Raw genomic sequence first — 15255 nt, 5'->3', positions numbered from 1 at the left:
TTTAATTCTCAGTCGCATGCGTCCTACCCATTAAGCACGCCAACGTTGGGCTAACGTTGACACGTGGCTGGAAGCGCCGAACCAACTTTGGGCCAACGTTGAGTCAACGTTGCGTGTTTACTGGGTCAATGTTTGTCTTCGACAAAATATACAGCGGCGTGTGGATTCTAATCCTGCTCGCGAACAGGACGAACCTTTTAACGAGACGGGTGCACGTTTGATTCATTCCCTCGATTTTTCCAAAGAACATTTATTCAAATAGACATAAATTTATTGACATTTAATTTTTAATTGAAAAAAAGCCCTGTGTGTGTTTGTGGGGAGTGGTGGTGTCGCGGTTAGCGCAGCCCGCTACGAATTCGGCGACCCAAGTTCCGATTCCAGCTGACGATCAATACCGGTGACGATTATCTTAATCGGGTCTTGGACCTCCCCTAGGTCGACTCAGCCTCAAATGAGTACCTGGTGCGGTGTGTAGTTAACATCGCCACTGGGGAGACAAAGGTGGTCGTGCGTGGTGCTGGCCACCCACCCCCTCGTGTGCCGTGCCGGCCATCATCGGTACTTGCTAACAGCACTTGCCCCAACGGTCTATTAAAGCTACACGGGGGATATTCTTTCTTTGCTGGGGAGCGGTGGCGCTGTGATTAACGCACTGACGACCATCTCAGCATCCCATGGCTATCAGCGGTGGCGAACATCCGAGCCGATCCTACGTCTCCCAAGGCCTTACATTATTACCTCCTTGGCGTGTAAACGTCAGCACTGGGGAGGGAAAGGCGTCCGGGGGCGTGATGCTTCTCACACCTCCCCCTATTGAGTCGGGTTTCGCCTTAATAGGTGCTCGCGAACGGCACTTTGTACCCACAGACTGCAAGGGCTACAAGGCGAATCTTAGTGTGCGTGTGCACGTGCATGTGTGCAGTGCCGGATTAAGCTAGTGCGGGGCCTGTAGCATATGTTATCAAGGGGCCCTAAGTAAAAAATAAAACCACATAAATATTAAAACACACATTTTTTACTTGCATAGTAAAGTAATTGTATTTTCTCATTTGCTATACAGCCAGATAATACGACAAATCGCTAACCTTAACCACCCAGCCGTTCATAAAAGTTGAAGGCAGTATAGTACTATAGTAATAGAGCAAGTGCAGAATCACTGAACCGGAATTGACAGCTTGAAAGCATTTAGCGCGGGGCCCTTGAAAGTGTGGGGCCCATAGCATATGCTACTTTAGCTACTAGGATAATCCGGCACTGCATGTGTGCACGCGCTTCGTCTTGTAGAGGAACCAACACACAAGCGGTGCAGCAATTGCATGACCAACAAAAGCTCTCGGCCTTGCTCAGACCACGAGCTCAAAAGAACTGGACGCGTCGCCATTTTGTCATTTAGAAGCAGCGATTGGAAGGGCCGAGAGAATGTGGCCATCCCGACAACGGGCAGCCGTTGAAACAGAGACACAAAAACTTGCAGACAGATCAATGTTTGCTGCTGCAATACGCAGCTGGGATCCCCATAATATGGTGAGGACTGGCACCCTTACGCTATGGGGAGCCCGTTAGCCGTTTCCTGAAGGCAACAGTCACTCAGATGACCTGTTTGTGACCCAACAGGAAATGTTCCCTTGCAGCCAATGATGCCTCCAGTGTGACTGTGCGGTCAGTTTAGCACAACTCCATGTTGCAGGCCACGCTCACTGACGCCTGCTGTATGTTTGGAGTTTGCACGTACTCTCTCCCTCACCGTGGTCGCGTGGAATTTTCTCCAGCTCCTGCGGTTTTTCCCTCCTACATTGTGAATCACGCGATTAGCACGTACGGTGCGAAATAAGTTCAACATATATACATTTGGCTGCTAGGAATTTCCACGTGACAAGCCACTTCGTTGACCTATCATTTGTGGCCAGGTGGCTTCTGAAAATGAGCTATAAAGCTCAGTGGGCCCTACCTGGTAAAATAAAAATTAGATAGTTTAATAGAAAATAAAAATGCGTCGTTAACTTGTTACTATTATACAGGGTCACGTCTGCCGTGGAGATGGAACAATGAAATTAGGCTGTGTGTAGGTGTTAGGTGGATTCCTATTCTGTACAATTGCAGGACCGATGATTTTGATTTGGGGTGCTATACCCCCACCCCCGCCCCCTTCTTCTTCTCCACCCCCCTTCCGCCGCCACCACCATCTCCTCTTCAACAGCTGGAGAACTCCGACTCGGACGTGACGGAGGTGACGCGGCCACGCTGGTAGTGGGCGCTGACGCTCGCCGGGTACCGCGCGATCACGTGCACCCCCCCTCCGCCGCCGCCGCCACTGCCACCGCCGGCCTTGCGCGAGGAGCGCAAGTGCTTGAGCAGCCGGCCCAGGCGGCGCTTGAACTTCTCCCCGATGAAGGCGTAGAGCACGGGGATGAGGCAGCAGTGAGCGAAGCCCAGGCCCTCCGTGACGGCGAGCGCCCGGGCCAGCGTCTCCTCGAGGGCGCACGACCGCGCCGCCGCCGCCTCCGACCCCGCGTCCGTGCCGTCCTGCGACCGCTGCTCGGCGCCTGGAGCGCCGACGCCGAGGCGCGCCAGCGTGTCGGCCATCACCACCGCGTTGTAGGGCAGCCAGAAGACGAAGAAGACGGCGACGATGGCGACGGTCACCCGCACGGCCTTGCGGCGCTCGTGCACCTGCGAGCGCGACAGCCGGCGGATGATGCTGCAGTAGCAGAAGAGCATGACGGCGCCGGGCGCCACGAAGGCGAGCAGCAGGTGCTTGGCCCGCAGCGCGGCTTGCCACGCGGCCGCCTGCCCCTCGGGGTAGACGTGCTCGCAGCGGCTGGCGCCGCTCAGCGGGTCCACGGTGACGGCGCCGAACGCGAAGTCGGGGGCCGTGAGCGCCAGCGAGAAGAGCCAGACGAGGGCGCAGGCGCGCGAGCCCCGCGCGGCCGCCGCGGCCGCCCCGGCGCGGTTCCCGTCGCGGCGCGCCGTCGTGGCGTGCACGATGGCGCGGTAGCGGTCGACGCCGATGCACGCCAGCAGCAGGATGCTGCAGCTGAGGTTGAGGGTGTGCACCGCGTGCACCGTGCGGCACAGCGCCGTGCCCAGCCGCCAGCGCGCCGTCGCGTTCACCGCCACGAAGGGCAGCGTGGCGACGAACAGGAGGTCGGCGGCCGCCAGGTTCAGGAGGAAGCGGTCGGCGGCGGTGGGCTGCCCGCGGGAGGAGCGCGGCCGCAGGGTGAGCACCACGGCGACGAGCGCGTTACCCGCCAGGCCCAGGAGGCACACCGCCGAGTAGGCGGCCACGAGGAAGTTGCGCTGGAAGAGCCACGTGGCCGAGAGGTCGCAGCCGGCGTCGTGCGGGGCGGTGGCGTTCTCCTCGTAGTCCAGGCCTCCCAGCCACGAGAGGTTCACGTTCAGGTTGAAGGGCTCCAGATCGTCAGACTCCATTGCCTAGAGCAGAAATGGGGGAGGGGGGGGGGTCCAAAATAACAAGAAGAGACATTTTTGTTGTCGAATTCGGTGAACAAAAAACATGTTTTGAGAGCCGCAGTGCAGTGTGGTGAATACGAGGCGGTGCTGAATGAATTACATCACGGAGCAGTCCTTGAAGAGCCGCAGATTGCCGCCCGCTGGCCTAGGGGTTGCGGAGGAGGATGTGGGGTGGTGGTGGTGGTCGTGGTGGTGGAGAGCGGGAGTGCAGTGGTTAGCGCGCTGCTCACCTCCGATTAGCACGATTGGCGAAAGAAAATCAACATACCTACATACAGGCGCTACGAAACGGGTTCGATTCCCACTCATGGCCACCACCGGTGACTATAATTATCTGAACCGGTCCTGGGCCTCCACTAGGTCGACTCAGCCTCAAATGAGTGCCTGGTGCGATGTGCAAACGTCACCACTGGGGAGACAAAGGCGGCCGGGCGTGGTGCTGGCCAACCACCTTCTTCGTGTGCCGTGCCGGTCATCATCGGTACTCGCTAAAGGCACTTGCCCCAACAGTCTGTTGAGGCTATACGGGGGATCTTTGTGTCTTTAGTGGTCGTGGTGGTGGTGGCGGTGGTGGCGGACATCTGTAAACATTCTCCGAAGCACATCCAGGGTCGGATTAACCCATGGGCTCATAAGGCATATTTTGTAGGCCAATTCAATCCATGTTGATGGAACAGGCTCACCTCCTGCTTAGCTCCCCAGATAATAATAATAATGCAATTTATAACGCGCGCAAAGTTGCGGACGTAACGGCCACAACTCAGAGTCGCTCGAAAGCACGTGGTTATAGAGGTGAGTTTTTAAGTCTCTCTTGAAGGAGGCGATTGAAGTGATGCTGCGAATGTGCAGAGGGGTGATGGCGTTCCAGACTGTTGGGGCTGCCACCGAGAAGCGGCGCATAGACGCGACCATCCTGGATCTTGGTATCAAGAGGAGGTCGTGAGTCGCGCTGCGCAGGCATCTGCCGTGTGCTGAGCTGCAAGTCGTCAATAATGAAGAAAGGTACGGCGGGCAGGCAGATGTGAAGGCGCGGTGGCAGAGGTTTGGCCCACGCGGTTCATCGTGGCCATGACGGATACAATGAGCCGGCATCGCGTTGCAATCTGGCTTCAAAATTCGGGTTTTGGCCACCGGCGATTAAAATCGGGGGTCTCACGTGGAGAGCGGTGATGGCCTCGGGCCTGCCCGCCAATGATCGTCACGCCGAAAGAAAAGAAAACAAGAAGAAGAAAAAAAACTCCTTCGCGTAAAATCGATATTTTTTCTTTTCTTTTTTTACTTAATTCTGAGAAATAACAGGCTTGGGAAACGCCACATCACAACGGCATGCGGCCTTGGGGGACGAAGCTGATAGCGTAAGATTCGTTATCGTCAACGTTTCGGATATACGGAGGCTTGGGCTGCCAACCGCCACCGCCACAGCGTAACGGTCGCACTGTACGGCTCTGCGATGTGCGGCTCGGGGTGCCGTGCGCCGCGCGAACTCGATCGAGCTCCTGAATAAGCCCCTAGCACGTGGCAGCAAAAACGTCGGACACAGTGTCGTCAACACGATGTCCGACGTTTTGCTCCATGCGGCAGCAGCCACGCCGGTAAGCTGGCACTAATGACAATTGCCCAGGCTTTACAGTCCTCTATATTGCGGTGTTAGTTAACCATCTAATGAGGACCCGGAGCACACGGAGAAAACCCACGCGTGCGAGGGAGCAACACTCTATCCCATGCAGATTTGAAACAGACGGCGAAGAGTCCACTTGCTGTACCGCCTTCTCCTGGCGAGCCGGGGGGTGTCTCTCGTCCTCGACGCCCACGGGAAAGGAGTTTCGCCACATTAGTGTGTGGTGGTGATCCGCCAACCCTCGCCGCTGCCTCCTATTATCACGGTTGGCAGGGTACGGTGCGAAAGAAGTTGAACGTACGTACAAACGCAGTGCTGGATCACAGGCAGCCACGCCCTCTGCGTTCACAATCCCAGCAGTCTGTGTCCCCCCCTGTGCCCAATCACGATTCACTTCATTTTCCTCTTCTGGCCCCCTTACACTGGAACGAGCTGCCCCTCCACGTCAATCACTCAGCATCACTCTCCGTGTTTCGTTCTACTCTGAAGACACTCGCTTACTTGCCATCCTCTTCCCCCCCCTCCCGTCCCTATCATTAACACCGTCCATCACTCACTCATCATCAACCACTCATTTTACTGGTAGGAACCTCCTGGTTACACCAGCCCACAGGAGATTATTGTGTCCGTCGTGCAGGGAGGGGCTGGGTGGGGAGGGAAGGGCTGGATGGGGAGGGGAGGGGAGGGTGGGGAGGGTGTGGAGGGTGGGGCTGGGTGGGGAGGGGAGAGTGGGGAGGGGCTGGGTGGTGAGGAGCTGGGTGGGAAGGGTGGGGAGGGGCTGGGTGGGGAGGGTGGGGCTGGGTGGGGGGTGGGAGGGGTGGGGCTGGGTGGGGAGGGGCTGGTCACCCCGTGGTGCCCTTATAAAACTCAACGTTTAACCTACTCACGCCGGCTTGTGCCCGCCCGCACAGTCGGGCATATTTGCGGAATACACCACGCCGCCGTTGACCCTGGCCATTGACCGAGCAACCCAACGTTCCTACCAGCTCCCTCCGCAGGAATGTGTTCACTTTCATCACCATTCGTGTTCACGCATCATCATCATCACCATCATCACATTCATCACGCACGTGCGCGCGTGGAAATTCTTACGCGCCGTACGCAGCCAACTGTGCGAAAGACAACAACACTAAAGCTGCAATTCTTCTCGTCGACTCATCTCATCCCACTGCTGCTGGACAAGGCGCTATATACATTTTAAATTAGAAGACCCCCCCCCCCCACACACAAGGTGAGGCGCAAGATCGTGAGGGGTCATGGAGGCGAAAGCAGATGACGTCACACCTCGTCCACGTCGCTTCTGCCAGTGCCTGGAGTGGTTGCGAAAGTTGATAGCATTCGCAGTAATCGGGTCATCGTGAAAGACCCAACGCAGACGATCCCTGGGTTTAATCTTCCACGAAGTTCACGGTCCACCCTGAACTGCACGAACCGTGGCGGCGGATGTGAATACCTGATGCGCAAATGTGCAGCTAAGAACTCTCCTACTGCAGTGTGCGTCGGTGGTCATCCGGCTGCCCGATCCACACACACGAGGGAGACATCACAGCGAGAACACTCAGCTGCTCATGGCGCGGTTATTTGTGGCTTGACCACCTGGACGTGAAATCGCGGTTTGTTGCTCTGCATCCACACCAGCCGTAAGAAAGAAGAAGCAGATTGAGGTCGGGTAATCGTAATGAGGATTCCTTGTTAGGATCACAGCGATGCTGCTGCTGCTGTCCGTCAGTCGGGGTCACATTTTGCCCTGGACCGCAATTGCACCTCTGCAGGAACTGTTGATAGGGGTTTTGTTTTTTTTATTAACTTTTTAATTTCTTTTTTTACGGATTAACAAAAAGGCCGCGTGTTTTGAACTCCGTGTTCAGTGCGTCGCTTGAAACCCTCGCGGTCTCCCACCAGGGCCGGATTGAGGCACGGGAGCTTTAGGGTTGGCTGTTACTATCTCTGTATGTCACCAATGTAATGTTTGTAGACCCCTTCATTTCGTGTCCTCGCCTTCCATACTCCAGGTAACTTATTTCACATATTGTATAAAGATATTTAGGCTCGCTGGTCTCGTCATGAAACTGCAATGAAAAAGCACCAGGGGAGGCAGCTATCACATCTGCCTCACTGAGGGGGACGTGTCTAACACGCCCCCCTCAGTGAGGACACGCCCCCTCAGTGAGGACACGCCCCCTCAGTGTGTGAATCTGGCTCTGACACGAGCCAATGCCTCCCCAGCCATTGACCTCACCGCACGTCACTGGTTTAGAGTGTTTAGCTGGGATACATTTACACATGATATGCCACTTCGTTGAGCTATCATTTGTAGCCAGGTCGCTTCTGAAGAAGAGCTACGTGGCTCAGTGGGCCCTTACCTGGTGAAATAAATAAAACTAGTTTAAAAGATGAACTACTACTATCTTTTTTGAATTTCAGAATTTGTTTTGTGGTAGGAGGAAACGAGTGAGGCTGGATACAACCTACACACGTGGGGCCGTACCTGGTGAAATAACAAAGAGTTTATAGTTTAGGATGAAAAAGAGTGTATAGTTTAGGAATAGGTTTCAGAGGAGCCAAGCCAACAGCCAGCCAGGAAACTCGATGCATAGATGATCTCTTATAGTAGTAGTAGGATGGTTCAGACGGTGACATAGACAAAAATACGCAGACTAAGGAGTTGATGGCGCGTGGGATATAAAAAGTTAAAAAGGTAATATAATATTTTCGACTTTTTAACTCTGTGCTACCACCGCAGTGTTCCCTCGAACCTGATGAGCGGGAAGGCACCAGCAGCTACGCGGTCAGCTGGTAATTTCCCAAGCTCTGCAGTCCTCGATCCATTCATATTTTTTCACCAAATAAGGCGCGTTTATAAGTGTGGCAGGAAACCGGAGCACCCGGAGAAAACCCACATGTGCGAGAAGCGCGGGAGGGGGGTAACTCTATCGAGTCCACATTTGCCGTACTGCATTCTGTAAGCGAGCCCGCGGGTAGGAGAGTTTCACAACATTCGTGCGGTGATCCACCAACCGTTGCTGCTGCCTCCACAGCGCTGGATCGCTGGCAGCCGCTTGGTGCGGAGTGGCCGCCGCCTGGTGAGATGATTGATAGACGACGACGATGGTGATGGCGATAACGACGATGTGTGTTTTGGTTGGGGCGCGGACGTAAAGCGGAGGTCATGTTTCTAATAATCCTCGTTATTTTACTCGTAATAACAACAACAACAATGTGACCTCGTGCAATGCTCTCCGCCATGACCACAATAACAAGGCAAACCCCCGTGGCGAGTTTCCTCTTTGCGTTCAGCAACCAGGGTCGAGCGATAACATCGACACGATGAAAACAACACGGCCGCGAGTACTAAACTCTCAACTATGTTCTTTCATTTACCGGGTAAGGCCCACTGAGCGATGTGGCGAGCTCTTTTTCAGAAGCGACCAGGCCACAAACCGTAGCCGGAGTGGCTTGTGACGTGGTTTAGAAACGCGCGTTTTGAGTGTTTGTCTGCTGCCCGCAAACGTCCACGTGATGACGATCAGCCACTTTATTGAGCTGCCGTTTGTGACAGCCAGGTCGTTTCTGAAAGAGAGCGCTACGTGTGGCGTTGATTTTAAATGCGGAGGGGGAAACCCCGGAGGAGCCGGAAAAAAATGCCACGCGACCACGTGGACAGTGGAAATGCAAACTCCAAATTTAAAAGGCGTCACGGTCGGGATGGAACCCACGATCTCCTGTATACCAGGCGAGGAAGTTAACATCTCCTAGCCACCGCGACTTGGTGTGGTTATCGCTGCATCGCGAGATTGTGAAAGATAGCGGGCGGCTTGTCGAGAGGGCCTCACCCAGCAGTGGATTGACCATGACCGCAGCTGCCGATGATGATGATGATGAATGCATTCGTCATTCAAATAAGAGTACACGTATTATTGCACGCTTGATTATCCAGGAAAGAAGTCTCACTGAGTCTCAGGACTCTTGTTTTCAGGAGGGTCCTGACAAGTCTTCGCAGTCGAGGGGAGGTGGCAATGCTTGTTGCCGCTCGCCACTGGTGTTAGCCGTGACTGGGAATCAAACTCATGCGTACGGTTTCATGGCGGATCGTGCATAAAATACTGAGACGGGTCACTCCGTCCCCGCTGTGTGAATTCCATTTGGGGGGGGGGGGTGGGAAATAAGAAAAAAATCAGCTGCAAAAACGTTCTTCACACGAGGTTAGTTAGCAAATTATTGGGTTTTGCGTTTCAAAAGCATGGGAGCGGGGTAGCAAGGGGCGGGGCGGGCGAGGGGGCAGGCGGGGGCACTAGGGGTGAAGAGATGGGCTGAGCCATGGACTCCGAGTTGCATTACCGGTCACGGCTAACATCAGGGGCGAGCGTGAGCCGGTCCTACGCACCAACATCAACCACACCCCCAACCGCGTCATCACGTTGGTGTTTGTTGTTGGAACGTTCGGACCCGCCCCTACCGGAGATCTGTGAAAAGAGCTTTATAGCTCATCTGATTCCTCCAGTATGAATACGTATTCTATTAAAAAAATAATGTTTTTATTTTACCAGTTACGAGACACTTTTTCAGACGCGACCTGCCCACAAATGATAGCTCGACCACGTGGCTTATCACGTGGAAATGTACAGCATTTAAATACTCTTAAACGCGTGATTTAGATTCTAAATGCGGAGAAAATTCACGCGACCACGGGGAGAACATGCAAACTCCAAATATACAGCGGGCGTCAGGGCTCGGGCACGAACCCACGGTCTCGTGTAGACTCGGCGAGGTAGTTAACATCTCGCCACCGTGGCGATTCTGATCAGTCCGCACTAACCAGCTTGGTAAATTCTAGATTTGAAGCTTTCGTGACTGCAAGGATTCATATTCTTAGTTATTTCGGTAAAGTCACGTAGGTAAAAAATGAAATTAAAATTAATAAAAATAAAACAATAAAATCACGACGTTTCGGAGGCAACACAAGTCTCCGTCATCAGGTGGGACCGTGCAGCAAATCTGGCTGTGACGGTCCCACCTGATGACGGAGACTTGTGTTGCCTCCGAAACGTCGTGATTTTATTGTTTTATTTTTATTAATTTTAATTTCATTTTTTACCTACGTGACTTTACCGAAAGAACTAAGAGTACAGCTTGGTAAACTCCAGCCACTCAACCCCACCATGACAAACGGTGGCCCGGGGAGGCCTTTGTCCAGCAGTGGATTGATCAGGGACTGATCAGGGTTATTATTAATTATTGACGAGTAGATCGTGGGTTGCGGGCGGTGAAGGTCGGGACACCACGGGACCACTTCGCCACTCGTCGCGGTGTGGACGTCGTTTGGGGCCGTCCATAAATGACGTCACGCGATATTAGACGATTTTGGACCCCCCCCCACCTCGTCACACGGCGTCACAAAAAGTCAGACCCCCCCCTCAAATATCACGTCACAAAACTCTGCCCCCCCCTCAAATAATAAAACATTCTTCAAATCGATTTAAACTATTGTCATTGTAGTGCGTATTTAATGTGGCGCTGCACTCTGATGTTGTAGGAGAAAACATTTATTAAAAAGTATATTTAAGTAAGTAGAACGTGTTGTCTATATTTATTTAAAGTTACGCATTTTGATGTGACGTCACATTTCTCACCCCCCCCCCCCTCGTCACACATTGTCACAAATGTCTGACCCCCCCCACACCCCCCAGGTGCGTGACGTCATTTATGGACGGCCCCCGTTCGAGAATCGCGTTCACTCATCCTCACGCCTTTACCACTCGCTCCATCTCCGCGTTCGGAATTATTTAAGCGCCACGCTCGCCCCTGCAATGCCAACATCTCGCTTGAGTCTCAAGACTGTTTGTCAGGAGGTTCCTGCATTGAGATGTTTGGACAAATGTTTGTCATTGCTTAATTGTATCCGGATTGTGCTATGGGGGCTGGGGAGGGGCTCACAGAAGCCCACGGAAGCGGATATCACAGAGCTCCCTCCGGGAGTCCTTCAAATGACCTTTGGAACACACACTTCTGATGAGAACACCTCGTGTCGAAACCGGTCCAGACGGTGCTTGTATTGAGCCAATTTCTATTTTTAATTTGTGGCCGATGAGAAGTGTAAAATATACCTTGATCTTTTAGTTTGACGTGGAGGGACGAGAAATATAAAAGATATGTTCATTGTGTGTGTTTCTACGAGCTGTTAATGATTAATTATATTGCCATTCGCTGTTCTCCACGCTGTTTGATCAACAGTGCCCATTGGGCATGTTTGATAATGATGTCTGTCTCTGTCCACATCCTGGAGGAATGATCAGTGTGTCTCCTCAACAGCTGAGAGATGGCTGTAAAGATCAAATTACAAAAGCATTTGTATCCCTTAGCATCACGAGTACGTGACCGCGCTCTATCTCGAAAGCTAAGCAGAGGTTGACCCTGCTTAGCACTTGGATGGGTGACCACCGTGCATTTAACTAATTATTTGGTGTTTGCCGCTGCGTTGGCAGTGGTGCACAAGTACAAATAAAACATTGTTTTAAATCTCACCACATTCGGAAATAACAACACTGTGGACATCAAACAAAGGCGGCCACTGCATCGCGCGCTTTCAGATGCGATTCTGCGGCCGTCTGGAACACTCTTCCTTCCGATATTAGCAAGCCACTGGAGCTGTGCACTTTTAAATCGTCGAGATTGACAAACTCATTTCTTTACAACTGCTTTCTGTTGTTTTTAGTTTGTTGTCCCCCCCCCGCACCTCCGATTAGCACGATTGGCTACGTACGGTGCGAACGAAGTGCAACGCTCACACGTACCCGTCCGTACAAATTTAATAAGTACATAATGGGCGACGTTTCGCGCCATGGCCCTTCTTCATAGCACGCGTCTAAAACAGGCCGCTGCGGAATCACGTGGCGGGCAGCAGAGGTCAGTAAAATAATGGCTTCATTGATTCGGTTTCCACGTCGCTGCTTCCCTGCAGTGTGCGGACTCAACAGCTGTTGTACAAGTGCCCTCCATGGTAACGTGGAATGGACACGACCACCGCCAGAGATGAACGCCGAGCTTAACGCTTTCTTTGAGCATTTTCATCGAGTGTGTATTATTCCATTGAAACCGAAATTAATTTCGACAATCCGATAAACCTCTTCTTGGTTCTTTCGGTAAAGTCACGTAGAAGGGAAATAATACAATAATAAAAATAAAACATACAATAAAATACAATTCTCACGACTTCGGACGCTGTCTTTCCGACAGCCCTGTTCTTCACCTGAGGACGGCTGCTTGCGTTGTGGCCGAAACGTCGTGAGAATTGTATTTTATCATGTTTTATTTTTATTATTTTATTATTTCCCTTCTACGTAACTTTACCGAAAGAACCAAGAAGATGAATCCCTGCAGTCACGAAAGCTTTAAATAGAAATCCGATAAACGTTTCGCGGCTTCGTGATCAGTGGCGGCAGTGGTTAGCACACCGCACTCCAGACGCGGCAGCCCGGTTGTGAGCCCACTCCAACACCACTCACCAACCCTCCACTGCCCGGCGTGGCGAAGTATGGTCAAACAAGCTACAACACGCCACAACACGCCACAACAAGCCACAACACGCCCAACACGCCGCCGATAGATCTTCATCCGAACAGTGGTTCGCAAATGACCATCACAGTATCGATTCGAAAGATATGGTTCTTTGCAAATGAGCCACATATAACATTGACTGGCATTCAACAATAGCACTGTCCTAAAAGAGTAAAATATATTTATAATAGGCACGGTTCGCGCCATGGCCCTTATTCACAGCACCATCTGTGTGCTGTGAATGAGGGCCATTGCCCGAAACGTCTCCTGATTTATTTGTATTTACCTGTGTAGGTCAACAGTTGTGTCATTGACGATTGTGTTCAGTTTTGTTACGTGTGCGTGTGCCACCATCTGCCAATCTAGCAGTAGCAGCAGCAGCATCACCAAATGTGATTGTGCCACCACCACTAAAAACAGCATCACCAATTATGCCCGTGCCACTACCACTAACAACAGCAGCAGCATCACCAATTGTGATTGTGCCACCAACTGCCAACACAGCAAACAGCATCTGCAGAAGAACGACAATATTCATGCCACGGCCGGGTCACGTACCATTGCGACGACGCAGGTGACGATCTTTGCGCCGGCTTCGTCAATGAAATCAGCGCAACTCGCAACGTGGTGGAGGCGGCAGTGGCGCGCGCCCGCTGATCGCCGTGCCGTTGTGATGCGTGTGGCGCTGTCGCGACAATAGTGTGTCGTGGTGTGGGAGAGTGGGTGGAGTGGGGAGAGTGGTGGTGGGGTGGGGGTGTTCTCTCCTTCGCCACAGCGGGATTTGGGGGGGGGGCAAGGATGGGGAGGGGGCAAGGGCGGAAGGTGGAAAGGGTGTGCGGTGGTGGGGTGGAGGGATTCCCGCGATAAACTGGAACGATAAATAAATATGCGCGGAAGTCTCTGGCCACCCTGCTTTTCACTGGAAAGTTTCCTTAAGATTATCTCTCTATGTATACTGGATACTATCGTGGGTCTTGTTCGGGAGTTGCCAGAACATACATATTATTGCGACGTTATTAAGTATCGTCGTCGTCAGGCATGGTTAATCCACTGCTGGATGAGAGCCTCCGCAAACCGCAGCCTTACACAACTTCTCACTATCCTGCAATGTCATCTGGAAAAAAGTTACCGGTGTTTTTTTTTTCAAACAATTTCACATGTGTGGCATCATTTTGTCTTTATATAGGTGTAGCAAGCTCTTATTCAACGTGTCCTGACCAAGCCCAACCCATGTGTCTTGTCGAGAGGGTACAGAGAGGGAGGGTCCCTTGCCTGGAAGATGGCCAGTTCACCAGCATTGGTACACGCAGGCCTGCTGATGAGACATCGAATGTCAAAGCAGGTCCAGAGTTTGCTTGTCAGAAGTCTGTGCGTGCGGCCGATGGATTGTGTAAGGAAATACTTTTGTGTGTATATTGATATAGAGAGAGAGACTGATATGTAGGCGAGGCATCGTCCACTTACTAATTTTGTGACGTTTCTCATTAGGTTAAAATCGTTTATGTTGGATCACCGTTCGGGGAAAACCAGTAAAACACCGGTTTGCAGATTGCCGAACAGATATACACATCGAGAAACACGCGTGACTGACAAACGTCGCGGGCACGGTGGTGGTGTCATGGGTTTCGCACACTGGACTTGCGATACAGAGGTCGCCGAGTTCCGTTCGATCTGCCGGCGCGGCAAGTTGAAACAACGGTGCACGGTTTTTTTTTTTCTTTCAAACCGCATCTGGTAGGGCAAACAAATATGACCGTGCCCACCTCTTCCAAGACATCTGGTCGGCGTGCAAAGTGTCAGCTCCACTTTGGCGGAGGTGCCTCCGCAAGCGGCGGCGTGAGCAAGCAATTGCAGGGCTGCGCCTTTAACTTGAGAAGGGGACGGTGAAATGAGCCGCGCGGGGGACTTGAGCCGCCGGGCGCTTTGCGCTGTCGCGCGTGCCAAATCGGTGCGCTCATTGCGACGAATTCCACCGAAATCAATGAGCGGCTCCCGCCCTTTCTGAACGGGTAAAATGGATTCTGAAAGCGTTCACCGGCTTTATCGGTTGTCGTTGGACAACCCGAGTTTCTCAACGCTCACCATGATGTGGCCAGTTTGCGTTTTTTTCGTAATCCGCCTGCTCTTCCTCTTTATGTCGGCGCCCGCGATCGCTTTCTCCCGGTGTGATTCCACACGCGCGCCTCTCCCAGCCTCATTGCACTCTTCCCCTCCCCCCCATCGTTTGATTCGTGTTCTTCATCATTTGACATCTTCGCCCATTTCTACATACATTTCCTTTGAAGGCCACGGTGTTGTTGACGAATGTGCTGAGTTGATTCGTGAATTGTCAAATGTTATAGTACAGTTTGTGCAATTATGCACCGATTAAATCGTTCTAACGTGGCTACGTTGGGAATGCTGCTTATCGTGATGAAGCGCAATTTTCCATAAGTGCCCCAAACCTGCTCCTCGGCCACGCTGTCCATTCGTCGATGCCTCTAACAGAAACGTGGAACAGCCAGAGAGCGATTGTGGCCATGTAACCAAAACTATTGACCACAGATTAAACCCATAGAGACACCGAGAAACACAAAGATACTTAATAGACAAGCCACAGTTGTGTTATT

General features: G+C 52.4%; 1 protein-coding gene across 1 annotated transcript; it reads right to left on the bottom strand.

Annotated features, from left to right (window-relative positions):
- Positions 1-2193: 2193 nt before the first annotated feature.
- Positions 2194-13275, bottom strand: LOC144938057 (C-X-C chemokine receptor type 4-B-like). Its single transcript, XM_078865750.1, has 2 exons — positions 13205-13275; positions 2194-3435 (listed from the first exon to the last, which is right to left on the bottom strand). Exons 1-2 carry the CDS (start codon positions 13205-13207, stop codon positions 2194-2196), a joined length of 1245 nt encoding a protein of 414 aa, XP_078721876.1. The 5' UTR covers positions 13208-13275.
- Between the last annotated feature and the right edge of the window lie 1980 nt (positions 13276-15255).

This window comes from Lampetra fluviatilis, chromosome 21 (assembly GCF_964198595.1).
Source record: "Lampetra fluviatilis chromosome 21, kcLamFluv1.1, whole genome shotgun sequence".
In the NCBI taxonomy this organism is placed as follows: domain Eukaryota; kingdom Metazoa; phylum Chordata; class Hyperoartia; order Petromyzontiformes; family Petromyzontidae; genus Lampetra; species Lampetra fluviatilis.
This window is presented reverse-complemented; position numbering and strand designations above follow the sequence as displayed.